The sequence below is a fragment of the Camelina sativa genome, chromosome 2 (assembly GCF_030686135.1).
Source record: "Camelina sativa cultivar CO46 ecotype springtype chromosome 2, ASM3068613v1".
NCBI classification, from domain to species: domain Eukaryota; kingdom Viridiplantae; phylum Streptophyta; class Magnoliopsida; order Brassicales; family Brassicaceae; genus Camelina; species Camelina sativa.
This window is the reverse complement of record NC_141881.1, coordinates 15695807-15722186: the sequence shown is the minus strand read 5'-3', so window position 1 is coordinate 15722186 and position 26380 is coordinate 15695807. Positions and strand designations below refer to the sequence as shown.

Genomic DNA, 26380 nt, shown 5'->3' with positions numbered 1-26380 from the left:
AGAAGGGACTGTACTGTGGCATGGTATATGACAAAGAATTGAAAAAATGCTTTAAATCCACTTGTACACACGAGCAATATTTGCATTTTATCTTGACTACGCTAGGCTCAACTCTTGAGACAATTAAAATGTTCAGCTAAATCAATCTATAAAAACTGTCAAGACCAAATTAAAGTCCCACCGATAAGAACTTTGAGTTCTATTGTTATGGATTCCAGAAACATAGTTGCAGTTGCAGTAGGCAAATAAAATTTATTATCTTTGAAAGCTATATTACGTACCAAGAATCAGATTTTACATAAGTAAATAGACGATCTTGTAAATTTGTTTTGGCAATATATAGGGGACAATATGATAGAAGTGTTTCAACTTTCAAGCGTATGCCTTTGGACAGAACAAACTTATCAATTACAATCAATCCAAAGATATGTATGTATATTTTTGAAAATAAATCATTACGCTTTATATATGCGTTATTGTTGTTTTGTTTTCTTCAGGATGATCAAGCTAAAAGCAATGATGATGATCATATTAAAAATACTAGAATTTGTACCCGCGCACGCGCGGGATTTTAATTTAAAATATTTCTTATCAATAAAAATAGTTGAGCTCAAATATAATCATTCCAACTTTTGAGTATAAATCTATATAAATACTAAACTTATTTTACTCTGTGATATACAACATATATATTTTTGAAGATAATATTTCTTTGTTATATCTATTTGCGATTTTACGTGGGATTTTAGTTAAAAAATTTCTCAGTAAAAATCATTGAACATGAATATAATCTGAAGATTAAAAGATAAATCTATAAAAATCCCGTACTTATTTTACTAATCTATATATAACATATATTGTCTGTTGTTGCAATATTATTGTCGACAATCTTCTGACCTTTTATCTTTAAAAAAGTTCATTTCATATTCATATCCCATGAAAACATATTTTTAAAAGTTCTAACGTCAATGTCGATTGTTGACCTAATTATAGAGATCATTTAAACATATCGATATCCTACATTAGATGCAAATATACAAAGTTTTATGAACAGTTTTAGTGCTATGTCACTACAATAAGGTTGTCTAAATGCATCATCTGCCATAATAGAATTTCCGACTAAGTAAAAAATGCTTAAATGATGAAACATTTAAACCCTACAATGAGTATCTATTCACTAATCCAAGTTACGTATATTTCTAAAATCTCATGTTATTTGCAGATGTTAATTTTGTGATGCAACCCCAGCTTCGTCTTCTTAAAAAAAAAAACATAGTGTGCATTAAATATGTTGTTTTTTTTCCAATGTTTTGTGTTAAAGCATTTGATAATATAATATATATATATATATATGTTATATTTGTTATATATGTTTTATATCATGTTATAAAATTGAAGCTTCAGTTGATAATATACCCTATGAGATATGCTATATAAATCACATGCCACTTTTTGTAACGGCTTATATATCATTTTTTTTTTATATTTCATGACCATTGATTTTGTTTTTTTTTTAAATAGATTATTTTTTCAAAATTCTTTTTCCCTTACAATATCTTTGTTTTAGATCAAGATCAAAACTTTTAAGTTAAGTTAAGTAATTAATCTTTTCTTTCTTATAAGTAAATTTTAATAATAAATCTTTATGGTATATGTTTCTTAGAAACTAATGTTTCACTTTAATTTTATTTTCATGTTTAGATTTTTAAAAATACAATAACATAACTTGTTTTTTTACTCCACCATGCATTAAAATCTTACTTACATTCTAAAACTCATTAACCCATTCTAAATTTTGGAATATAATCATTTTTGGTTTAATAATAACATTATTACTAAAACAAATTTATAGTATTATTTCTACTATTTTAAAATTTTCATTTCTTTTACTTAATTCATTTTTAGATAGACATTATTTTATTATTTACTTAAAAATTATATTATTGTTTATACTATTTAAAATTTTAATTAATTTTAGTTAATTCGTTTTTATTTATTTTTTGCTATTATTAATTATAAGTAATAAATATGCAATGAATGAATATTAAAAATAGTATTTTTTATGCAAAAAAAAAATTGATTAGGTGGATGCTGATGTGGAGGAAGGAGAAGTGATCAAAGTTAACTTTATATATATATATTATTTTAAGGAAATAAGGAAAATCTATTTGATATACGTATGTATTATAATAATTTTATTTGATAAATTTAGTTGTGAACCGGTTATTTACATTATACACTTAATCAAACCATTACAACAAAATCTGTTGAGTCAATCCCACTTACATAAGCGAGAGAGTCTTAACCTTACTTGCAGTATGGGTCAAAGACTCACTCATTACTTCACAGCATCAGTCTGAATAAATCTCAACTTTCTTGTTTCTTGATTTTAATTGCCAGCGGTTACTGGCTTGATCACATATTTATGTTTGTTACCATGCTGGAGAAAAGATCTATTCATCCCTTTTTAGTTTTAAGCTGCGAGTTGGAGAGACCCACAAGCATCAGAAGCATGCTTGCATTAACTGTAGATATAATAATAACTAGGTAATAATTCGTGTTGTTGCACGGAGTAAAATTTTTATTTGAAATATTACATTTATAATACAAACTTATATAGTTTGAATTCATCAGGATTACGAAAGTTTAAAATAGTAATTGCTTCACCATAAATTTTAGATTGACATGATAACGGATTTGGATAGAATGTGAATCGAATTAGTGATCGTTATATTTTTATCAAAATCTTGAACTATCAAATCAGATAAAAATCACAAAAAACTAAATTTTCATGAACCGGATAATTTCAATAAAATTGTTTACCCAGTCAAACCCTTCCGCTAAGCCATCCCGCAACATGTTTAAATATTTTGAGCCACAAAATGTCTTTGCATCCGTCCCGCTTGAATTCATGAGATCCGCATGGGTTATACATGCATTTCAATAAATCATTTTTCTTATATACAAAATATATTTAAAGCTTAAAGTTTTAATAAAGTTTTGTGATAAAGTTTTTAAGAATAACACATTTGTTTTTTTTTTTTGTCAAAAACACAATGGCATATAGTTGTACAAAATGAGGCTAAATAGCTAAATCTGTCTTGAGCTCTCTGGCGGCGACTCATCAACTTTTTGAAGAGAGTGTTTCTTTATTAATAATTTAACTAGGTAACAACCCGCACTATGTGCAGGGTACATCGATTTAAATAAAATATTATGAGTAAAATTATTATTTAAGATTTAAGATTTGTTTCTGTAAACCAAAATATGTAAGTAAAGTTTTTTTCGTTTATTCAAATTTGCGTTTATTTTCTTTAAAATATGTTTTACCCGTGAAATATTTGAACTTAAAAAAGAATTTTAAGGTGGTGTATAAATTTTTGATATCTTTTTGTGTTTCTAAAAATCAAATTCACATATTTTATGTTTCATATTATTATCTACATCACTATGCCATCAAACAGATAAGCAATATATTTTAGGCTAAACTATTTAATTTAAACTAATCCTAAGTTTAAAAATACAATGAGAAAAATGTATAAAAGTGGTAAATAAATGAATAATTTTTATTGTTTTTGAAATGTAATTTCGTTCTAATAATTAAATATGTTATGAAACTGATAATTAAATACATTTTTGGATTTTAATTGTTGATTAAATTTTTCATTTTTAAATACTAATAGAAAATAACATTGTCTTATACTTATATGTTAACTAGGTTTGAACCCACGGTGTACCGCGGAACTAATTTTTAGTTATAGTATATTGGAAAATAATTTTTAATTTATTTGGAGTTTACAACTTAAAAAATGTGCTTATTTTTTGGTTGAATTTTGTTGGATAATATATGATCTTTAAATTTGTTTTGTCTGATACGGTTATATAGAGTTATATGGTAGGTTAGTGCATTTTTTGTTTGTTTGATGTATAAATAAATTAAATATTTTTGAATTTATCAAATCAAAATTAGTTGTTTAAAAGTAAGAAGAACTATGGTTACAAATTTATAATATATGATAATGATAAGTTAATAGTTTTAGTGTTGGATTAATAGTGCAAACCCACCACGCTAAACACGTTTCAGAGCGGGTAAAAAGATTTTATATCCGTGAAGTGACCTTAGTGCAGTGGCAGGAGGTAAGTTTATTTGTAGAAGGCATCATTACACCAGAGGATCGAGTCCCGCTTCCTACGAATATAGGAATTTGGCTAATGGGCCTGCCAGGCTTGTAGCTAGAGGATTCACCCGAACCTATGGAGAAGACTATCTCGTGACATTCGCACCATTAGCCAAACTTCATACGGTAAGAGTAGTTCTGTCACTAGCTGTTAACCTCTCTTGGGAATTGTGGCAGATGGATGTGAAGAATGTGTTTCTACAAGGAGAACTAGAGGATGAGGTGTATATGAGACCACCACCGGGTCTTGAAGACACCATTGGACATGGAACTCAAGAAAGCCATCTACGGTTTAAAACAATCTCCAAGGGCCTGGTATCACAAACTTAGCTCAACACTTATTGATAAAGGATTTAGAAGATCAGAAGCTGATTACACATTGTTCACATATCCAAGCCAAAGAGGTATTATAGTCATTCTCATATATGTTGATGATATTATCATTTCTGGAAATGACAAGGTAGGCATTCAAGATATCAAACAATACCTTAAATCTGTATTTGATATTAAAGATCTTGGAGAACTAAAGTACTTTCTTGGGATAGAAGTGTGTTATTCTGAAGAAGGACTCTTCCTATCACAAAGAAAGTACACACTTGATCTTTTAAAAGATGCAGGCAAGCTTGGATCACGACTAGTTGAGACACCACTCGAAGAAAACTACAAATCAAACCGTAAGGGGGAGCCTGAAGAAGCTCCATTCAAAGATGTAAAACAATATCGACGGTTGGTAGGTAAGCTGATTTATCTCACCATAACTCGACCTGATATATGATTTGCTGTGAACTAGGTAAGCTAACATATGCAAAAGCCAACAGTACATCATTGGGAGATGGTGAGCCGCATACTCAAGTATCTCAAAGGAGCTCCTGGACAAGGCATTTGGATGGGATGTAATAAAGATACGGAGCTTGTATGATACTGTGATGCAGATTATGCTGGAGATCGTGAAGATAGACGCTCAACAACGGGTTATTGCACATTTGTTGGTGGAAACCTTGTCACTTGGAAGAGTAAAAAGCAAAAGGTGGTCTCTCTCTTAAGTGCTGAATCAGAATACAAGGAAATGAGGAAGCTCACAACCGAACTAATGTGGCTCAAAGCCCTCTTGAAGGACCTAGGCATCAATACTTCAAAACCGATCACAATGCACTATGATAATGAAGCTGCTATTCACATTGCAACCAACTCAGTATTTCATGAAAGAACGAAACACATAGAGGTGGACTATCACAAAGTCAAGGAGCAAGTTCAACTTGGAGTGATCTTACCATGCCACACCGAGAGTTCTGAACAATTGGCAGACATCTTCACCAAAGCAGCAAGTTCAAAGGTTTGCGAGTATATACACTCCAAACTCGGGCTCATGGACCTAACTTGGCCACAAGCTAAGACCCTAAAATACTGACCCCATACTCTTTTTCTCTTAGTGTGTTTTTGTCCCAAATGAATTTTATACACTAAGGTTTTTAATGAGATGGGTGTTAATAGTTCTAAGCTCAACTGCTTCACACGATTAAGCTTGAGGGGAAGTATTAAGATGAACACGCCAATCCTTAGTTATATATTGTTTATATGTCGTTTTGTATAGTTTAAGAAGTTTCCTTGTGTTGATCTCTTTGTATTCATATAAATAAATTGTAACTAGGTCAATATTTGTTAAGAAATGAGAATCTCTCCTTCTCCGCTATTCTAACCTAGCCGCTCTCTCTTTCTTTCTTTCTCTGGTGATTATTCTATCTCATTCTCTATTCTTCTCATACTCATCTATTTGTAATTCTTACAAAAAGAATAAGTACAAAGAAGAAGAAAAACTTACGAGAGGTGTTCTGGAGAGACGGCGATCAAAAGGAGGAAAAAGATCGATTAGGTCAAACTTTCAATTTCATGTTATTGGATCCAATCAATAACGCACGGATCCTCAATCAAACAAACAGGTCGTCTAATTTTTACAAACAAATATTTATTTTCAAACAATCAACAAGTGGTAAGAATTTATTTATATCTTCATCTACAATACTCTAATTTGATTTTAAATAAGTCACGTTAAGAAGAATCTAATTTTTATTTCAATACTTTATAATTGTATAGAACCTGTCAAAATATTTGTTTTCACTTTGCTTCCTGTAAGTTTGTTGTAAGTAACAAACTATACAATTTTTTTCGTTTGTTCTAATATGTTTTCTTTATAATAATTGAAATGGGTAAGCTTTAATGGTTCAAATAGATTTATGTGGTTTACCCATGCATGTTTTCTATACAACGGTTTGTCGATAAATCAAGGTGAACATATATAAGTAACTTTTATCTTGGTTTTTTCTAATCAACCATGCATACCCCATTCAAATCACTAAATATTTTAAAAATCTCACATTTTGGTACGACAGCATCAACTTCCACACTTGATAAACTTGATGAGCTACTGCAATAATAAGGGAATACAAATTATTCAGGTAATCTTATTAATCGTAGAAATTGTTTCCTATTAATGTTAGGCCATATTCAGATTGAAATCTATGATATAGTTGATCTTAAATCATAATGAATCCTTTTGACCAAAAAAAAAAAAAAAAAAAAATCATAATGAATCCTACAAAATTAATCTTATAAAATGAATCCTAAAATCATAATGAAGTATGAAGACATAACACATGTTTGCTTTGACGTAGAGTCTGGAAAAAATCAATAGATGAAAGAAATGCTTTATAGTAAAGCATACAATTTTTGCGTGTCATGGATTCAGTTCAAATTGGGCATATCAATTTTCCTGCAAATTGAAAATAGAAATGAGATATTTTAAGATAATTTGAAGATGTCGAGTCTAAACAAAGAAAGTTTCTGGGCACATTATTTTTATGTCAAAGCAATGGCATGAGTGAGTATGTGATGAAGTAAACTTACATCTTAATCCAGACTCTATACAGTCCCTAGCCAAGATCTGAAAACTAACATGGTTGGGAATAAACAAGATTTGAGTAACTATTAATCAGCTGATATGGAGCTGAAGTGTACAGGTATAACAAGAGAAGAAGCTCAAATGGTTGATCGATTAGGGACTGCTAATCTTGGAAAGATAGAATCCGACGGGTCTAGTGATGATGGCTAGATAGAAGCCGATGGTTTGGCGGTAGAGACTATCGATTAACGAAGTGAAACATCAGTGACATCGGCGGCTAGGCATCCACGGTGAGAGAAAATGATTCTTCTCGGCACGGTGAGGGTGAATCAAAAGTCCAAAAGAACGTTTGTGACTTTGTGTGGATACGTTGAACCCACGCAATATCTAATCGGAATGGGGGAATCTTATCTAACAATTGGCCTATGAAGGTGATGGCCCATATCGCTTAAGGCCATTGACCATTCTAACACTGTCTCTTAAACATAATTATTATCTACACACTTTCTATATGCATGTCTATGAGATGTAAGTTCCAAATTCCCGTTTAATTTGTAACTTTGGATTTGGTGAGTGTAGTGTAAAATAATTTCCTTTATTAATATATAAGCTATATAATATCAATATATTGTTCATTTCCCAATCTTATGTATATCCTATAAATATATAAAACATATGATTTTTGGAAAATATGAAAATTATATACACATTTAAAAAAAAATTTCATATATGCAATTTAATTCCCTTTTAATAAACGTGAAAATTTTATTTACTTGGGTATATTTTATGACGAATAAAAATATACAATATACTTAATTAAATAATAATATTGTACTTTTAACATGTTATGTTTTGAAATGAATTATGTTATGTTACAATTCCTAAAATATGTCTGAAAGAATATCTATTTTATTGAATCGTTGACAAAAAAAAAAAAAGGGAATATCTATTGAACCTGAACCAACCGGTTTGTTAGGTCACTTGGTTCATGGTTTGTATCATTTTTTACTAATTTTATAAATTTGGTATGATAGTTCATGGGTTTTAATCATTTTTACTGATTATATAAATTTGATAATTTACGAGTTTAATAAAAATTTTACTTCGGGTAAAAAAATATAAAATTCATTATGAGACAGGTCTATGGGAATGTCTATGACCGGAAATTTTTAAGTTTTGGTTGTTATTATCTGGTTGATAATTTATGGATTTAATAAAAATCTGAATGATTACTAATTTGGTTCATATTTGATCTGAATCTGTTGGAATGCGGTCCAAATTTCATGGTGAAACTATAAAATATTGACAAATATAATCCTGCACGAACGGCCGAGATTGAATCCAAATTTGATTTAACACCCCTAAACAAACTGTTGGAAATGTTTGTATTAGTTTAGAATAATATACACGTAATATCACTTAACTATATTATATCTTAAATTTTTTCTTAGAAATATCACCAATGCATGTTTGAGTGAAATAAAGGACTTTATCAAGGAAATCAAAGAAAAATGAAATGTTCTTTTTCAGTTAGTACTATTACCAGAATGGTCAAAGATCTTAGTTCCGGCAAATTCATATTCTCACCAGTCTATTCTGATAGCCCCTTCTGTATTATCAGTTACGATCGCGAGAAAGATGTTGGCAGAAGAGTTGTGATTAAAGGACTTGGAGCTAACTTGCGTTCTGTGAGCCTCTTCTTGGATCATTTGGAGTGTCTTATATTTCTCTAAAGCAAAGTCTATATGTTTCATGACTTTGCTGGTTTTTTGCTGGTATCTATCTAGTTCAATGGTTCTCGTTTTGATTGAAGTTCATGTTTTTAGTCAAGTGAACAAGATGATCTCATTTAACAAGTTAGAGAACAAAAGCTACAGAGAAGCTTGGGCTAGCTCGTCTTTCTGAACCAGGGAGCTTGAAGGATAAGAGTATATGAAATGTCAACGTGACAAAAGGAAAAGAGTATATGAAATGTCACATATTTCAAAATATTTAACTTGTTTTTTGGTTTTTTTTTCGCTTGTTACCTTTTAAGTTTTAACTCAAATGCATAACCAATTTTCTATTTGCCTATACAGATCAATTTAGTAGTTGTTCTTCAACTTTCAACAGCTGCAATCCTTCACAACTCAGGATGGCTCAAGATTCTATTTATTGCTTACTTCTTTGGATCGTTCCTTAATCACAATCTCTTCTTAGCAATCCATGAGCTAAGTCACAACCTGGCCTTTTCAACTCCTGTCTACAATCGTTGGCTCGGTATTTTCGCCAACCTCCCAATCGGCGTACCAATGTCAGTAGCTTTCCAAAAATACCATCTCGAGCATCATCGGTTCCAAGGAGTAGACAGTATTGACATGGACGTTCCTACTTACACAGAAGCTCATTTAGTAACCAATATCTTTGCCAAAACCATATGTGTCTTCTTACAACTCTTCTTATACGCTCTTCGTCCACTCTTCATCAAACCAAAACCACCTGGTTACTGGGAGTTCATCAATTTCTTCATTCAGATTGGTTGAGATGTATCAGTTGTTCTCTTCTTCGGATGGAGATCTTTAGCGTATGCATCCAATGGCGGGACATTTTATCTCAGAAACATTATGTTTTTAACCCGAGTCAAGAGACTTATTCGTATTACGGTCCATTGAATCTGCTAACATGGAGTGTCGGGTACCATAACGAGCACCATGATTTCCCGAGGATACCGGGAAATAAACTACATTTGGTATTGCAGGAGAGTACTATGAAGGTTTGGAGTCATATAAGTCATGGTCACAAGTGATTTTACATGTATATTATTATGGATAGAACAGTTGGGCCTTTTAGCTGAATGAAGAGGAAGCTCTCAACTACACAGAAGTCTGACTAATTTACTTTCTTCTTTTTTCTTCAATACTTAACTTCTAAAATCAAACTCTGTTTTGTACAATCGTGTTGATTTTTGTACCTTGGAGGACAAATTTGTAATATCAGGTCTAAATCACTCTAATAGAAAACCAAAAGATATATGATATATTCGTGTTAATTTATCATTTAAGAGTTAATCATATGATTTAGAATGGCTTAGGTTATACTAAACTAATACTTTTCCCAAAGGTTCAGAATAACATCAACATTTTTTTGTCTTTTTTTCTCTGACTACATCTCAAATCTCAATGCAAGCAGATAGGGTAATAAATATATTATAAGCTTCTTCAAAACTGCTATTTTGTGAAAAACAGAGAAACATAAACAAAGAGAGCAATATGTTAACAAGCTTCATCAGAACTGTGAATTGCTAAGGAAGGTAACTATGCATCTTGTGCTCTGGAAAAGCTTATCCATTTTCTGCCACACCAAACTCTTGAGTTTCTAAAAGCGCCCTTTGCCTTCTCTTGTAAACTTGGGTGGCACCTTATGGTCTCACCGTGGATCTGTCAGAACAGATAAATCCAAGTTTTGGTAAGAATCTTCAATCATATTCCCACCCCGAACAAAGAAAAAGGCAAAAGGTGTCTGTGTAAAGAAATTGTTACTTTGGTTATATGGGAAATGAAATTTCATTTACCTTTAGAAATTAATTTCACAAACGGCTTGCATAAACTCAAAGTCGTTTTTGCAAGAGATCTCGTTGATGAAGTAATCCAGAAGTTGTCCAATCGATATAAACTCAGGTCTTTTGATAATCTCTTCAAAATATCTTCTTCATCTATGATTTCCAGCATCCGTAGCTCCATATCGAGAGCTGAAGGGGACAAACTCCTTTTATGTAGTTGGTAAAATCTAAAACTGCAAAAAGTACAAGCAGCTCAGAGTCGTATTGCAGAGCATAAGTCAAGGAGAAAAGCTTTGCTAATAGAGACTTCGCTTACAGTGTTTTGAATCCCATGAGGACTTGAGAAGCTTTGAAAATGGAGATTCCAATGCATCAAAGTTCTTCATGCTATTCTGGTCCTTTTTATTCTTTTTCTCATTCTCCCCATCAGATTAATTAATTACTTGAAAGGATGTACAAATAAATCTTTACAAACCTTTATGTCCCCATGATATCATGAGTGTATTTGTGGAGTCACAAGCAACTCCAATGACTTGTCTCCGTCATGGGTTTTTTTATACGTATATTTGCTATGTTTTAGGGTCTCAGAAAGATTTTTTTTTTGGGTTAATTTTCTTCACCGTGGATTTATATAGATCTGCTTACTAACATGAAATAGTATTAGCCGAAACGCAGCGTGTTTAGGACAGTCTGGATCCGGCCCAATAACCCGAGCATTTGACCCGCATCTGTTCTTCCCCCATTTTCAATTCGTCTCTTTATTGAGCTTGATGATTCATTTTACTTTCCGATCAAGGTATACATAATATGGTGGTATGTATTCAATTTAGATACTCCAATCAATTGGGTTGCCCCCTTATAAAATTTTAGGCTCAGAAAATTTGTTGAACCGGGCATTCGTTACATCCTTTCCAATTAATCACGGACGAGTTTATTGCTGTTGCATGCTAGACTTTTATTTTCTTCCAACACACTCCTGCAAATTAAATCTCCTGACTGTCTTCATTCTGCAGCTAACTATAAAAGGGACAGGTAATGCAAAGCATAAATGTCGAGGATCTCGATGATCGGACGGTTACAAAGGGGACACGAACCTCTCGATTAACGAAACTCTTAACGGCGTCAAACCCCCTGATGATGACGCTACTGTCTCCTCCGTTCGGTAATTTCTCTCCGCTGCTAAAGCCGCTGCGAGATTCATACATTGGTTTAACTGAACCGGTCAATGATTTGAACCGGAAACGAGCCGGTTATCGAACGGTTCGTTTTCTTCGCGAGTGTTAGGGCATCTTTATAGAGGGAACTATTTTAGGTGTTCTTAGAGTAAAAGTATTATGAAAATAATATAAAATCATTAGTTAAGATCTTTTGTTAAAAAGATGGTTATTAGGAGAACATGTTTAAGATCATAAGATTTAATAATATAATATTCTTAAACATATTACAATTATAAAAACTTATAAAATAACATTTAAATTGCAAACTTATAAAACTTTTACTAAAATTCAAAATACAATACCAAATTTTTATGAAACAACAAAAACATTAAAGATAAAAAAAAAACATATTACTTAATTAAAGCACACAAACATTTTATTTAATTAATATATAGTTTAATGTCCAAATTTATTTCATATATTCTTAATCAGATCCTCTTTTAATTTGTGAAAAATTGTTTGCAAAAAATTGTATCTATTCACAGCATGCCACGTCAGCTTAGAACTGAACCAATATCAGTTCTACATCAAGAACTAAAAAAAGTGTTCTAAGCCACTATTCATTATTTTTCTATTTTTTTTGGGCTAAAAACACCCCTCGTTTTCTCCCTATAAAGATAGCCTTAGTAGTAGTACTGGTTGTTAATTAAACAAAGACCCCAGGTTGGACCACAGCATCCGATTCGTTTGAATCATAGCCGTTCCTTTAATATTCGTTTCCTTCTTCTAGTCCGATCAAGACCGTCCATCTAGAATGGCAGCAGATCAAGAAATGTCGTTGACTGTCGCGTCTCGGGCTGGGACTGACTAGTTTCTACACCGACTTGTTGACTCATTTATCGACTCAGATACAGAGATTTTTTGAAAAAAATAATATAAGAGAACTAAGGGCATCTCCAACCCACCTCTATATTTGTTTTTTAACTCTATTTTAGAGTAAAATCTACTCCAACCCATCTCTATTTCTACCTCTATAATAGAGATCTCTATTTTTTCCTCTAAGAACTCTATTTTTTCTTCTATAATAGAGTAGAATTTTTTTATTTATAAAATGGTCCTTGAACTTTTAATATTTTTATATTTATGATCAAAATAAATAAAATATATAATTAAATAGTTTAATAATAATTAAATAGTTTAATAATAATTTAAATATTTTAATAATAATTTAATTTGTATATTAATAGGATAATTGATTATAAAGTTAAATTTGACTAATTTGAATATTTTGGTTTAAAAATTTTAAAGGTTTTTCGTATAGAAAAATTTAAAAGGTTTTTGTATAGAAAAACATATTTAAAATTTGAGACTATTATTTGCAAAAGAAAATTTAATATAAAATCTTATTAAATAGAAATAACTTATATATTTTAGTTTTTATTCATACCATAATATTATTTTTAATACAACAAAGACTAATTATTTAATATTCTGGTAAATTACTTCCGGATCTACCAATATCCCTAAAACTTTGTCCAATCTACTATGTTTTATTATTTTATATGATGCAATGTATTTCTTTTAATAAATGTGATATTTAAATAATATTTATAAATGTTAAAAATTTAAATAATATCATAATTTTATGAAAGTTTCACAAATACTAACATAAATGGGTTAGTTTGCAACTTTTATAAATAAAATGTATTAATAATAAAATAAAAAGGAATCTCTACGAAATATTCTTTTTTAGAGGAAAAAATAGAGATATCTATTGAAGCAAAAGTCACCTCTATTATAGAATTCCTCTTAGAAGTAAAAATAGGAAAAACCATTGGAGATGGTCTAAGAGAAAAATAAATAAGAATGGATTCTGAAGAACACCTCTCACCTCTGCCATTGATACTATGGTGGAATTGTTAGTTTTTTTTTGTTTTAAAAAAAAGGAATTCTAAATTGTGATTTGGTGAGATTTTAGAAGTATAGTATTGGGTGATTTTAGGAGATTGTTATAACAAAAGACAAGAATTGGATTTCAAAAAATAAAAATATTGAAACATGCTTAAGCAAAGATCCTAGTGACGACGAACGTACCTGTGTGTATTCGTCACCATTTTGCAATTACAAATAACAGATTAACATAATTAGGGAACTCCCACATAACAAAACAAGTTATGTTGAAATTTTTTTTGTTATGTGAAAAAATATGCAAACTCAAAGGACACCAAATTCTGAAAGAGAAATGTACAAGGAACAAACACAAGGGATTTCTCTCCGATTGTAAGATTAGAGAAATGAAAAAATAAATATACTTATAGAATAAAATCTTATGTCACACTATTACACACATAAAGAATAAAATCTTATGTCACACTATTGTTCGGAGAGTTGTAAGATTTACTTTAATCATCCATTGTTCGGAGAGTTGTTGGAGCAAGCGGAACAGGTTCATGGGTTTGATCAACCAGGTCGGATCACGATTCCGTGTCGGGTTTCGGATTTTGAGAAGGTTCAGATGAGGATTGCCGCATGGGATCATTGCCGCCGGAAGAGAGTTTCTTAAGAGGAAAAAAATAATATATTAGAAAATAGTCAAAAATCAAAATGATTATTAAAAATAGAGAAATTGTGGATATTAGTTTTTCCTTATGTTATACGATATACTGATTAACAATTTCAAAGAATTATTTGTATCAATTTTTTTCATACATGATAGAATATACTGAAAATTTATAATACCATATAGTCTTAATTCGTGTGTGCAATTTTAAAATTCAGTATAAAATTGAATTGTACTTAATAGTGAAATTACTTCTTTTTTCCTATATTCAAAGGAGAATAATAATAATTCAGAAACATTTTTATTTACCAAAAAAAGATGAAAGATAATGTATAAAATATTTAAACCAATATTACAGAAAAATATTTTAACAGCTTTATTATATAGCTTATTGTATTTGGCTTTTAAAATAAAATACACCAAAATAATAAACCAATTTATTGTTTGTTGCAGGGGGTGAATTGAAGAAAAGTAGTAGACTAGGCTAAGACCATGTACAATGGTTTTTTCTTTCAACACCCTCCACCTCAACTTTTAACACTCCACATCATTTTCTCTTTCTTCCACCTAATTATTCAACACCCAAATCAATTTTAACCTCTTCAATAGTTTTGTTTAATAAAATTCAACACCTTACCCTACTATTTTCAGTTTTTCACTATATATTCTTATTTTTACTTAATTTGAAAACACACATTTATAATAATAATTAAAATTAATAAAAGTTACATTATTATTTTTAAAATTAAAAATTTATATTTTTAGCTAATTTTTAATATAACAAAATTATAAAATATAAAACAAACAAGAGTTTATTAGAGAAGAATTTAAAAAATATACTAGAAATGATGATTTTTTTTGTATGGGAATAAAATGAACCAAGTCTCTATTTATAGAGTGTAAAAATGTTGAATTTTGATATAAAAATTATTTTATAAAAATTTTATTTACAACATAATAATTGATTTTGAAATGATAAAGTAAAAAAAAAATCTTCAAAATCTTACTCTAATACAACACATGTCTCTCTCTCCTAACCTTTTTTCCTTTCCGACAAAAAAAAAAAAAAACAAAAACAAAAGTTAGAACGTAGCATATGTGATTGTGGGCCCCAAAAAATCAGATTCAACATGTTGAATTGATTCAACAAGAATGAATCCACGTAGATTTTTTATTTTCTTCAACACCCTCATTGTAGTAATTAAGCAGTTGAATAACTTTTTCAACAACCTCATTGCACATAGCCTAATGTGGGGATATGACGGTTAATGTATATCACGCGCTAATGTGGGGATATGATGGTTATTGTATATCACGCATGCGTGTAACACACACCCTTTTTTTTTGGCTCCAAGTTGATGTTTTTGCCTTCAGTGTATTATTTATTTGTTACTAGTGTAATATTCAAAATTTTTATTTATTTTTATTTTTTATAAAGTTACAATATCTGAAAATCTGATTATTAAATGCTCCTTTTTAACAATAGCATGTTATATAACTGATAATGCTTTTTTAAAAAAAAAACAAATTTTTTAAATTTGTTGATTGTCCTAAGAAACACAATAATTCAGAAAAAAACAAATTCTTTAATTTTAAAATATTACACAATAAGTATTTGTAAACTTTAGATTTATTTATAGAGCATGTCATTAAAATATTTATAATTTTATAATTTATAACACATGTAATAAGATGTATACATGATTTCATAACTTCCTATAATGTTTATAAGATTTATAAAAAAATAGAATTTTTGAACAATTGTTCTGTAGTGGTATATTTAGTGGTATCAAATCATATTATAAAAGATAAAAACAATCTTAAACCTAAAATTCTTAGAAAAAAAAATAGTTTTGATTTAATCGAATGTGGAACAAAATCGTACAAATTCACAAAGTAGCATGCATTATATCGTGTTGATCTTTTGCATAAACTAATCTATGTTCCTGATTAGATTAAGATGAGGACATTGAACTTGAAATTTTAGAAGATTTTAGAGTATTTTTAAAATCACTTGTTATTCAATTGATGATTTTTAAAAATCTTTTAGAATTCTATATATATTTTAACTTAAAATTTATGTAAAAATGACAAAAAAATCCAATAAAACAAACATTCAAACTGGAAGTGTTAAGACTCTTCTTTAGTAAATAGGTTGTCTCTAAATTAACTAGAAGATTATCCAAAAGGTTGTAGATTTGAGGAGTAGATAGTAAAGTTAATTAATTTTATGTAACCAATGCCTATTATATCAAATAGCTGGAGTAGCTCAGTTGGTTAGAGCGTGTGGCTGTTAACCACAAGGTCAGAGGTTCGACCCCTCTCTCTAGCGAATATTTTTAATTATAATTCTTTTTTCCCCATGGCCAGCCACAACGGAACATTCTCGACAGACCAAAATTAAAAAAATCGAAATTTCGAGAACTCTCTCGTTCCTTCTTCTTCTTCTTCCTCCTCTCTGTTTTTAAATTTTCACCATTGTCGCAATCTCCAATATGCAAACAAACAATTCAATCAACGAAACTCTCGTAATACCTAAACCCAATTCAATTCAATGGCGGAAGAAGCAAAATCCAAAGGAAACGCCGCCTTCTCCTCCGGCGATTACGCCACCGCGATCACCCAGTTCACAGAAGCGATCAAACTCGCTCCGACCAACCACGTCCTCTACTCGAACCGATCCGCATCCTACGCTTCTCTCCACCGTTACGAAGAAGCTTTATCAGACGCGAAGAAGACTGTAGAGCTTAAACCCGATTGGTCCAAAGGTTACAGCAGATTAGGCGCTGCGTATATCGGATTATCTCAGTTTAACGAAGCGGCTGATGCGTATAAGAGAGGTTTAGAGATTGATCCGAGTAACGAAACGCTTAAATCTGGTTTAGCTGATGCGACGAGGTCACCACGAGGAGGTGCGAAGTCGAATCCTTTTGTTGATGCGTTTCAAGGACCGGAGATGTGGGCGAAGTTGACGGCTGATCCGGGGACTAGGGTTTATTTACAGCAGCCTGATTTTGTTAAGACGATGCAGGAGATTCAGAAGAACCCTAGTAATCTTAATTTGTATATGAAGGATAAGAGGGTTATGCAGGCTTTAGGGGTTTTGTTGAATGTTAAGATGAGTGGTTCGGGTGGTGAAGATACTGAGATGAAGGAGGCTGATGATTTGAGGAAAGAGGCGGAGCCGGAGCCGGAAGCTATGGAGGAGTTGAGTGAGGAAGAGAGGGAGAAGAAGGAGAGGAAGGAGAGGAAGGAGAAGGCGTTGAAGGAGAAAGAAGAAGGGAATGGTGCTTATAAGAAGAAGGATTTTGAGAGAGCTATTGAGTGTTATACTAAGGCTATGGAGTTTGATGATGAGGATATTTCGTATTTGACGAATCGTGCTGCTGTTTATCTTGAGATGGGAAAGGTATTGGTTTTGAGTTCCTTTGTTTTCTTGTTTGTAATGCTTAGTTTTGTTTTCTTTGGTGATTGAGTGGACTTTTGGGTAAAGTCCTAGACTTGGCTTAAAAGTTAGAAACTTTAGGAGCTTTTGATTAGGGAGGGATATCTAGGGTTGATGAAGTAGCTTGTTTGTGTAGTATAGCTTGTCACTAGTTAATACATTTGTGATGATCGTAATGGGTTTTGGACTCGAGTGTTCACTTGTTCTGAAAGTCGTATACTTAGTTACTGGTTAACTTTAGATGAGGTAGGAATTTAACTTTCATGTCTTCATGGTTGGTTTTGATAACTTTGATCTGCTTCTTGGTCCCGTTGGAGATATGAGTTTGTTCACTTGTTCTGAATACGTAAATGTCTAAGTATCCGAGTGATTCATATCCATTGGTCTATGTGTTCCTGCATTAGTCCAGTTTGATCAACGGTTGGTTTATCTGGATCATACATGCATATTGTGATGTTTTATTGCTTTTCTCAAATGTGAATTTCTTTACATGGATATCAGTACAATGAGTGCATTGGAGACTGTGACAAGGCTGTTGAAAGAGGCAGAGAGCTTCGTTCTGACTTTAAGATGATAGCTAGAGCTCTAACTAGGAAAGGATCTGCACTGGTGAAAATGGCAAAATGCTCGAAAGATTTTGAACCTGCCATCGAGACTTTCCAGAAAGCTCTAACAGAGCATCGTAATCCGGATACCTTGAAGAAACTTAACGATGCTGAGAAAGCCAAGAAAGAGCTGGAGCAGCAGGAGTACTTTGATCCTAAGATAGCTGAAGAGGAACGTGAGAAAGGTACTGACTGATCCTTTGTTACCATCTCGTACAACGCGGTTTGATGTAGTTGCCAGTTTGGTATAATCGTTTTGCATTTGACATTCCTCTGGCGAGTTCAATTTCAATGCAGGTAATGGATTCTTTAAAGAGCAGAAGTATCCAGAGGCAGTGAAGCATTATTCAGAAGCAATTAAAAGAAACCCGAACGACGTGAGGGTAAGAGCATGTTGCATGTTGTGCTAAGCACATAATTCCAGAAAATATGGACTCTAAAGTGAATATTTTTTTGTTCTTTAGGCATACAGCAACAGAGCTGCTTGTTACACAAAGCTAGGAGCATTACCAGAAGGACTGAAAGATGCTGAAAAATGCATTGAGCTAGACCCGAGTTTCACCAAAGGATACAACAGGAAAGGAGCTATTCAGTTTTTCATGAAAGAATACGATAAAGCCATGGAGACGTATCAAGAAGGTCTGAAACATGATGCTAAGAACCAAGAGTTGCTTGATGGTGTTAAAAGGTTTGCTAGCGTTGCAGTCACTCTCTGTTGTTAAAAGCTTACGGAGATCGGATTAATGAGTAGTGTTGTTTGCTATGTTGTCTCTCAGGTGTGTGGAACAGATAAACAAAGCAAACCGCGGTGATCTGACACCAGATGAATTGAAGGAGAGACAAGCCAAGGCAATGCAAGATCCAGAAGTCCAGAACATATTGTCGGATCCAGTGATGAGACAGGTATACACAGAGATGAAAATTGTGTTCTTTCTTACTCACAGGATGTGTCTGTCCTCGACTTGTTTGATGATGTCGTTTACATGAATTTTGCAGGTATTGGTGGATTTCCAAGAGAATCCAAAAGCTGCACAGGAACATATGAAGAATCCAATGGTAATGAACAAGATTCAGAAGCTGGTTAGCGCTGGTATTGTTCAGGTCCGGTAAATTGGTAAACCGGATTCGTATGTTTGGTTTGGGTCATGCTTTGGTCAGTTTCAGTTCTTGTGTCTCCTGATTTTGTATGGTTACTTTTTAGGATTTCCAAGAGAATCTTCTTACCTTTGTGTTAAAGTTTATATTAGCTCATGTGTCCCTTTAATCTATAAAGTCAATTTAGACAGGCCTCAGGTGCATTGCACGTTACGGTGATCATCTTTAAGTTAAAAGAATAACCAAATCAAATAACTTATTTCGGTTAAGTTTTGCCATCTCTATTGTGGAGCATCTGTTCAACGCAAAACCGGTGGAAAGTACATCCTGGTTTAGAATTTGGTGACACAAAGCGATATGTATATCGTAACTGCATGTTTTGAAAATGTGGCAGAAAAAAATCTAATTTGTGACCTCCATGATTGTACCTAATTTTGTTTTTTTCTTTCCCAAAAGCTTAACAAATCCGAAGGGTTTATTTAATAAACTAAAAGAGAGCACTAGGGAGCGTACACATACGTGGAAAGACGTAAAAAGCACTGTCATGATTCAAATCTTTTAAAATGCTCAATTTTTAAATATGTGCAAGAGAAAATGTATGTGTGTGATGAAAGATACCTCATTTGTTTGTAGGAAACATTAGTGGTTTCATTCGACTGGCTCAAAATGGTAAAGATTTTTGTATGAACAAATTACAATAATATATTGAATATATAATTCCTTGGAATATATGTTCATTTGAAGCGTCTCCGGGACCAGTATAATTAAGGAGGACCGATATATAGAAATAATAATCATATATTCAACTCGAGGCATTAAAACCAAATGAATGATATATTTCAGAAATCTTTTTTGATTTTTTGTGAAAGTTTAGATTAAAATACAAGTCGTAGTAAATATATTGAGATGTGGCTAGGAGTACAACCAAATAATGTGACCATTTTTTCCCCACAAACCCAAATCACATTTACTATCACAAAAACAACAAAAATTCCCAAGACTACACATATCACCAAAAAAAGTAAGTGGAGGAAGAAGAATACAACGACACTAGGAAGAAAACAGAAAGATATGACAAAACCTAATTAAAGACAGAATATTAATTTATTAGACGAATCTATCTATGACTTCTGCCGAGCCGCGAACCGGTTTACAAGAGCCAAGGCATTACTAGTAACTCGAGCCACATGAACCACTCGTCTTCTGATCGCTGATTTCACCGCACCATCCATAACCTCCCCATCGAACCCATCAAGACACGTTGTCTCATCCGTTAAGGCAGCACTAACCCAAGTCTGAACGTTACTTAGCCGCCACAAGAACTCGTCCTGACCACGACCGGATCGACCCACTTGCTTCAACTCCCTCACCGACTGAACCAACATCCCTAAGCCGTCTCCAAGATTCTCAACACAATCCTTCACGGCTAAGTACTCTCTCCTTTTGATTATCCTGGCCTTAGTTAGCTTCGATACGTAGATCGTCGTGGACTGGACACGGACTAGAGTAACCACTAAAGCGGTTTGAGCTAACCGTTTTTCGTTGCGGCGGATTTTGTTGGCGAAGGCGGCGAGGCATTTGACGCAGAGGGTTTGGTAACGAGTGACGTGGCATGAGGATACAATGAAGTTGATGCTGTTGCTAGGGCTTGGTGATGATGGAGGTTTGGCTATGGCGGATATGGAGAGTAGTGGAAGAAAAAGTAGAACGCAATAGCAAAGATGGGTTAGCTTTAGTTCCATTGGTGTGTGGAGGTTATGTGTGTACGTGAGTGTTATATATATATATATATATATATAGACGAAGAGATTTATATAATCATACGTGAGTGATATAATCTAATGTTTTTCTAATACGGATTCACATAAATTTTAAACATTCAAATAATGTTTTTCTAATACGGATTCACATAGATTATAATTTATTTTTAAAAAAAAGATAATATGAAGTTTCGTTTGTTTTCACTGCTTCAATTTAACCTTTTTAGAAAACGATAAATAAATTAGTGTTACTACCAAATTAGATTCATGATGTTGTATACAAAGTTAATTAATTTGTATTAGGCGATCGATCACCGGTGCTTTATCCTATTTCATTTTTTTCCCTCATTAAGATTTATAATGTGTAAGGTGTATCTAGATTGGGGAGGAAATCTTATTATATTAAGTACACTATAAATTCACTAGTAGAAACCACTTTTATAATTTATCCATATATGCTTTAAGTTTGGGAGGAGCATATTATATATAGTACAAATTAGCTAGTGTCTGTCTTTCTACCATAGAAATATGTAAAAGGGGATATGGTGGTCACATGTCTTCTTTATCTGCTTTTGCATGTTTATATCAGATTTATTATTTGACAAAAACTCTGGTGGTGTTTTCCAGATTTACTTTTAAAGTTAATACTTCCATAGTTTAAAATGCTATCTATGTCAAATTGTCCAAGGCTACTAATATAGTTAGCTAATAGGTACTAAAGGAAAATACTTGTAAGATTTGGAAGACTTAGAATTGATAATACAATTAGTCTAACCTTCATTGAAAAAATAAAATAAAAATTTAAAGAACTTCAACTTCTAACATCAAAAAATATAATTGCAATATACTTAAATACTAATTTTAAAGAACTTCAAATTCTGACATCAAAAAGTATTTAAGAACATACTTAAACTAGATTAGGACCCGCGATACACCGCGGGACAAATTATTTATAACTAAAATATTTAAATTATAAATTGTATTTGTTGGCTAAATATGTTATTATTATATAATAATTGTTAATTTTATGGTTTAAAGTTTAAACAATATAATACTGCAATATAATTTATTTATACATAATATTTATTAATCAATTTAATTAGATATGTCTATTCTCGGATACCGATAGTGTTAGCAAAATAATGAAATGATGTTTTACCCGTTTAACACCAAATTAATGATATTTTAAATTTATTTAAATATCGACAAAACCCGTTCTGCTATATAACTCCGTCCCGAGATATTTTAACTCTCACTATATAATCTTAATTTTTAATATTTATTGTTTTGTATTATAAATATTAGATTGAGTTGATATGTTATTTATTAAGGTTGTAACCATTTACATTTTATAAGATTGGCGCTTCTTATAAAGTTTAAATATTTATAATACTTGGAATTCTTAAAATGGTTGAGTATTTCTCATATTTGAATTTTCGTAAAAGTTTAAATATATTATTAATATTTTAAAGGTCTTCTAACTTTTTTAAAAGTTGAAATATTTATAATATTTAAACTTCTTATAAAGTTTAAATATTTATAATATTTGAATCATAAACGTTTAAATATTACTAATATTTTTAACATATTATAAAGTTTAACTTTATAAAAAATATAAATATTTATAATATTTAACTTTTTAAAAGTTTTAAATATTTATAATATTTAACTTTTTAAAAATCTTTAAAATAAAGAACCGGAATAAACCAAATAAAATCTTTTTAAATTTGAATGTTTGATAAATCAAGCTTTCTACTCAATTTTATTATGAATCATTTTGGTCTCTTTTATAGTATGACTCTAAACTATTGCCCAATTTTTTAGTATGAAACATACTTAAATACTAATTCTGTGTTTTGTTTTTAAGAATGCTTATCAGTTCAAATTCATAATGATATATATTCACAATGCTAATTCAAAACATAGTATATTTATATTTATTAAGTTTGCAATCAAATTACATTCCCTTATTCTTCATGATGTTTACTATAGTGCAACGAGATATAAATTTCATACATCTACGCAAATCTCTATTTCTTCTAAGAGCATATTGCAAAGCTGATACAAATCTATGGCTTGCAAAGTTGTCTCTCTCAACAATCGGCAATCACAAAAATCAGAAATAGTTCGATGTCAACTGTAGAAAGAGAAGACATATACAACAGCCGAAACGGTTCTGGTAAACACAAACAAACACAACAGTGAAACTCCCAAATTCTCAGTTACACATTAGCACAATAAACAAAAAAGAAAAATACCTTATCAATTGTTATCCAAAGAGCTTAACATAAGGTCCAACGAATTCATGGGAGGCGGATCGATCCACATGATTTGACGACGACACAGTTCCATACAACTCTGCAATTCATTGCCCGGATTGTTCATGCTTTCATCGAATGAATATGATATACAACGTTCGCCATCGTATCCCAACCTTGAGAAATAGACTTTTCTCCTCATCGATGGGAGATTAGTTCTCAACTCAGAGTTATGAAAACCAAAAAACATCGTCAAGCCATGAAGTGTAGTCTTCCTCACCTCCTCCCACCTCGAAGAGACTAATTCATAAACCATTGGCATCTCGTTCATGCATGCAAACATTACAAAGAGCTCTCCTTCTTTCTCTACCAAGGCAACTGTTTTCGTCTTCCGTCCATATCGCTCTCTATCGTATATATACGGGCATTCGAGTTTATGTACACAAAAAGGACTCCACGTACCGGAAGATGGGTGAAAGTTAAACAAAACTCCTTCTGTGTTGAAGCAATAGAATCGATCCTTGTGGTAGACAAGGTTGCTCTTCCCATACATCAGTGTTCCATAACTAGGGAATGTAGCAGCAACCCACTCAGCATCTCCAGGATGGCAAGTGTTGATGTTGACAGAGTTTTCTAAAAACCTTATCGCTACCACCACACAGTTATCTGATGTGGGTGGACAAGAGAACGCAATCTTATCAAAAGCCAGCTCACACTCTGGCAAGGTTATTTGCTCCCGAGAAAACAGATTGAAGAAGAACACGTCTTTCGATCTTGGTTTATCCAAAACCATAAGTAACCAGCCATCTCTCGAGTAATACACAGTGGACTCAGATAACTCTGGCAAACTCAAAGTGTACAAATTCCACTGTAATGGATCGCGGAGTTCAACCAACTTGCTACGGTTACGAAAGCACAGAAGCCAAGGATGTTTTTGCACTACACGGAGAGGTACAGCAGCTTCACACCATGACTTACAAACCGCAGATGCACGGATGTTGTCTTCTAAGACAAGACGAGACATTATTATATCTAGGAGTTCTGATGGAAGGTCAGCAAAACTCGGATTCAGGGAGTTCGATCTACAAAACAAATTAATCAGCTTCAAATTAGGCATGGTCGTGTCTTTTATCTCAAGAACTGATACAACCATCACAATAAATAAAACATCAACAACCACAGAAAAAAAATTCCCCAAAATGTTTCCGATTCAACAAAATCTATTAATATCATAGAAACGTTACACTAGATTCATTTCAGATTCGATTCAATTTTTCGAAAAAACACTATCGAACTTCTCAAATCCAATATAATTGATAGAGAGAGAGAGAGAGAGTAACAAACCTTATACGTGAGACGGTGGCAGGAGACATCGAAGAAGGTGATGCCATTTTCGGAGATGGCGGAGGACTTTGACGGGACAACGACATTGGCATATTAGGGTTTGTTGTCTCTCAGTTTAACTTTCAACTTTCAACTTCTAACGGTGTTGTTTTGGATTTGAGGCTATTTAAGTGATTAGGTAGTCTTATATTTTTTTTTTTTGTATCTTAGAAATTACAAATCACCTGTGAAATCTTATCCTTTTATCTTGCAAATCACAAATCATTTATAAAATTATAATCATCTCCATGTGGCAAGATTATCTTTTATATGCAATTGTGCAATCATATGTTGACATGTGGTAAGTATTGAAAATAAATTAAACACAAAAAAAAAAAACTAATAGTAGTAATACCATTAATTAGCTTTGTAGAACAAAGTGGGCTTTTGGGCCTTTGTATTTTTCTCAGACCAAATTTTTATAGAAAATATTTTTTTCCTAACTATTTCTTTTTTCCCATCAAACATCTATTTTTTCTAATTATTTTTTTTCTCCATCAAACATATATATATATATATATATATTTTAAGTAAAAGATTTTTTACAACTTTTTTTTTAATCAATATTTGGGCTACAACAGGCATGCCCTTTAGCCAATATCCTACATTTATAGAGAACGAGACTCGATTTCTGATGTGATAATGCCTTCCATAATTGAACTTACCATTGGTCACTGGACTATGGTTAGAATTATTTAAATATATTATTTTGTATTGTTGTATTATAAGTAAGTACTATCAATTATTTGACCATGATATATCTAGTGAGTTAAAGTGTCACACTTTTGGCTCTTCTTTTTCTTCTACCAACCATATAGCAAAATCAACATACCAAGTCGAAAAAAGTTTGATATGTACTAACATAACATAACTATATATACTTACTACGTCGAAATATTAACGTGAATCCTTACTGTTCCCGTTGCTGTATGGCTTTTGAGACAAGTGATCACACTATTTTTCATGCCCTTATGTGATACCAATATGGAGGATGCTTGGAATATCTACTCACATGTTTGGCAACCCACAAATAACCATTAAGGATAAGCTAAGACACTTATTCACCCTTTATAATAACCTCGCCATCACAAAGCTTCACATGTATGCTCTGATCTTTTAATGTGGCGATTTTGGAAAAGGAAGAATGACCTAGTGTTCAACCGACGACTGATCACTCCCAATGACATAGCAAAACAAGCTATCACTGATACGGAAAAATGGCTGAACAATTTTGCGACTCCAGAAGGACAACAAACTGCAGAACAACGGGATGTAAACAACCAACCGCAACCAAGGAGTGATAAATGGCAAAAACCCAAACCTGGATGGGTCAAATACAACTATGATGCCTCACACCATGATGGCGATAGAGACTCTAGACTAGGTTGGATAATCCAGAACTCTACTGGCCAATTCCTTGATGGTGGAATGGGTAAATATCAAGGTAGAGCAACAATCGAGGAAGAAGAACGTACTACCTTAATTTGGGCTATACAATCAAGTTG

General features: G+C 32.1%; 3 protein-coding genes, 2 long non-coding RNA genes, 1 other non-coding gene and 1 pseudogene across 8 annotated transcripts; 3 read left to right on the top strand and 4 right to left on the bottom strand.

The window, feature by feature from the left end:
• Window positions 1–6383: 6383 nt before the first annotated feature.
• On the bottom strand, window positions 6384–7472 carry LOC104717595 (uncharacterized). Its single transcript, XR_756271.3, has 3 exons — window positions 7080–7472; window positions 6898–6945; window positions 6384–6600 (listed from the first exon to the last, which is right to left on the bottom strand). It is a non-coding gene; the product is annotated as an uncharacterized LOC104717595 (long non-coding RNA).
• Window positions 7473–8621: 1149 nt separating this feature from the next.
• On the top strand, window positions 8622–9946 carry LOC104748426 (sphingolipid delta(4)-desaturase DES1-like pseudogene; annotated as a pseudogene).
• Window positions 9947–10083: 137 nt separating this feature from the next.
• Window positions 10084–11142, bottom strand: LOC104717607 (uncharacterized). 2 transcript variants are annotated; one of them, XR_756274.3, is made up of 4 exons: window positions 10929–11142; window positions 10625–10845; window positions 10241–10490; window positions 10084–10139 (listed from the first exon to the last, which is right to left on the bottom strand). It is a non-coding gene; the product is annotated as an uncharacterized LOC104717607 (long non-coding RNA). The 2 variants fall into 2 exon arrangements; XR_015573707.1 differs by having other exon boundaries at window positions 10084–10155; window positions 10279–10490; window positions 10929–11139.
• A 5445-nt stretch (window positions 11143–16587) lies between these two features.
• TRNAN-GUU (transfer RNA asparagine (anticodon GUU)) lies at window positions 16588–16661 on the top strand. The gene has a single exon. It is a non-coding gene; the product is annotated as a tRNA-Asn (tRNA).
• On the top strand, window positions 16614–19664 carry LOC104717614 (hsp70-Hsp90 organizing protein 3). The gene is made up of 6 exons (XM_010435217.3): window positions 16614–17738; window positions 18276–18564; window positions 18677–18762; window positions 18844–19067; window positions 19156–19282; window positions 19376–19664. Exons 1-6 carry the CDS (start codon window positions 16884–16886, stop codon window positions 19487–19489), a joined length of 1695 nt encoding a protein of 564 aa, XP_010433519.1. The 5' UTR covers window positions 16614–16883; the 3' UTR covers window positions 19490–19664.
• A 685-nt stretch (window positions 19665–20349) lies between these two features.
• LOC104717621 (pectinesterase inhibitor 9) lies at window positions 20350–21301 on the bottom strand. Its single transcript, XM_010435229.3, has one exon. It carries the CDS (start codon window positions 21214–21216, stop codon window positions 20596–20598), a length of 621 nt encoding a protein of 206 aa, XP_010433531.2. The 5' UTR covers window positions 21217–21301; the 3' UTR covers window positions 20350–20595.
• Window positions 21302–23145: 1844 nt separating this feature from the next.
• On the bottom strand, window positions 23146–24996 carry LOC104717629 (F-box protein At4g00893-like). 2 transcript variants are annotated; one of them, XM_087483650.1, is made up of 3 exons: window positions 24837–24996; window positions 23493–24574; window positions 23146–23410 (listed from the first exon to the last, which is right to left on the bottom strand). In XM_087483650.1, exons 1-2 carry the CDS (start codon window positions 24926–24928, stop codon window positions 23497–23499), a joined length of 1170 nt encoding a protein of 389 aa, XP_087339776.1. In that variant the 5' UTR covers window positions 24929–24996; the 3' UTR covers window positions 23146–23410; window positions 23493–23496. The 2 variants fall into 2 exon arrangements, with proteins under 2 accessions (XP_087339776.1, XP_010433542.1); XM_010435240.3 differs by having other exon boundaries at window positions 23146–24574.
• Window positions 24997–26380: the final 1384 nt, after the last annotated feature.

Bases quoted from the DNA above. Each gene is read 5' to 3' on its own strand.
- LOC104717629 (XM_010435240.3), bottom strand. From the start codon at position 24,928: ATGCCAATGTCGTTGTCCCGTCAAAGTCCTCCGCCATCTCCGAAAATG. The intron at 24,575-24,836 runs GTTTGTTACTCT...TTTGTTTTGTAG, and splicing joins GCCACCGTCTCACGTATAAG to ATCGAACTCCCTGAATCCGA.
- LOC104717621 (XM_010435229.3), bottom strand. From the start codon at position 21,216: ATGGAACTAAAGCTAACCCATCTTTGCTATTGCGTTCTACTTTTTCTT.
- LOC104717614 (XM_010435217.3), top strand. From the start codon at position 16,884: ATGGCGGAAGAAGCAAAATCCAAAGGAAACGCCGCCTTCTCCTCCGGC. The intron at 19,068-19,155 runs GTTTGCTAGCGT...GTTGTCTCTCAG, and splicing joins TTGCTTGATGGTGTTAAAAG to GTGTGTGGAACAGATAAACA. The intron at 19,283-19,375 runs GTATACACAGAG...TGAATTTTGCAG, and splicing joins CGGATCCAGTGATGAGACAG to GTATTGGTGGATTTCCAAGA.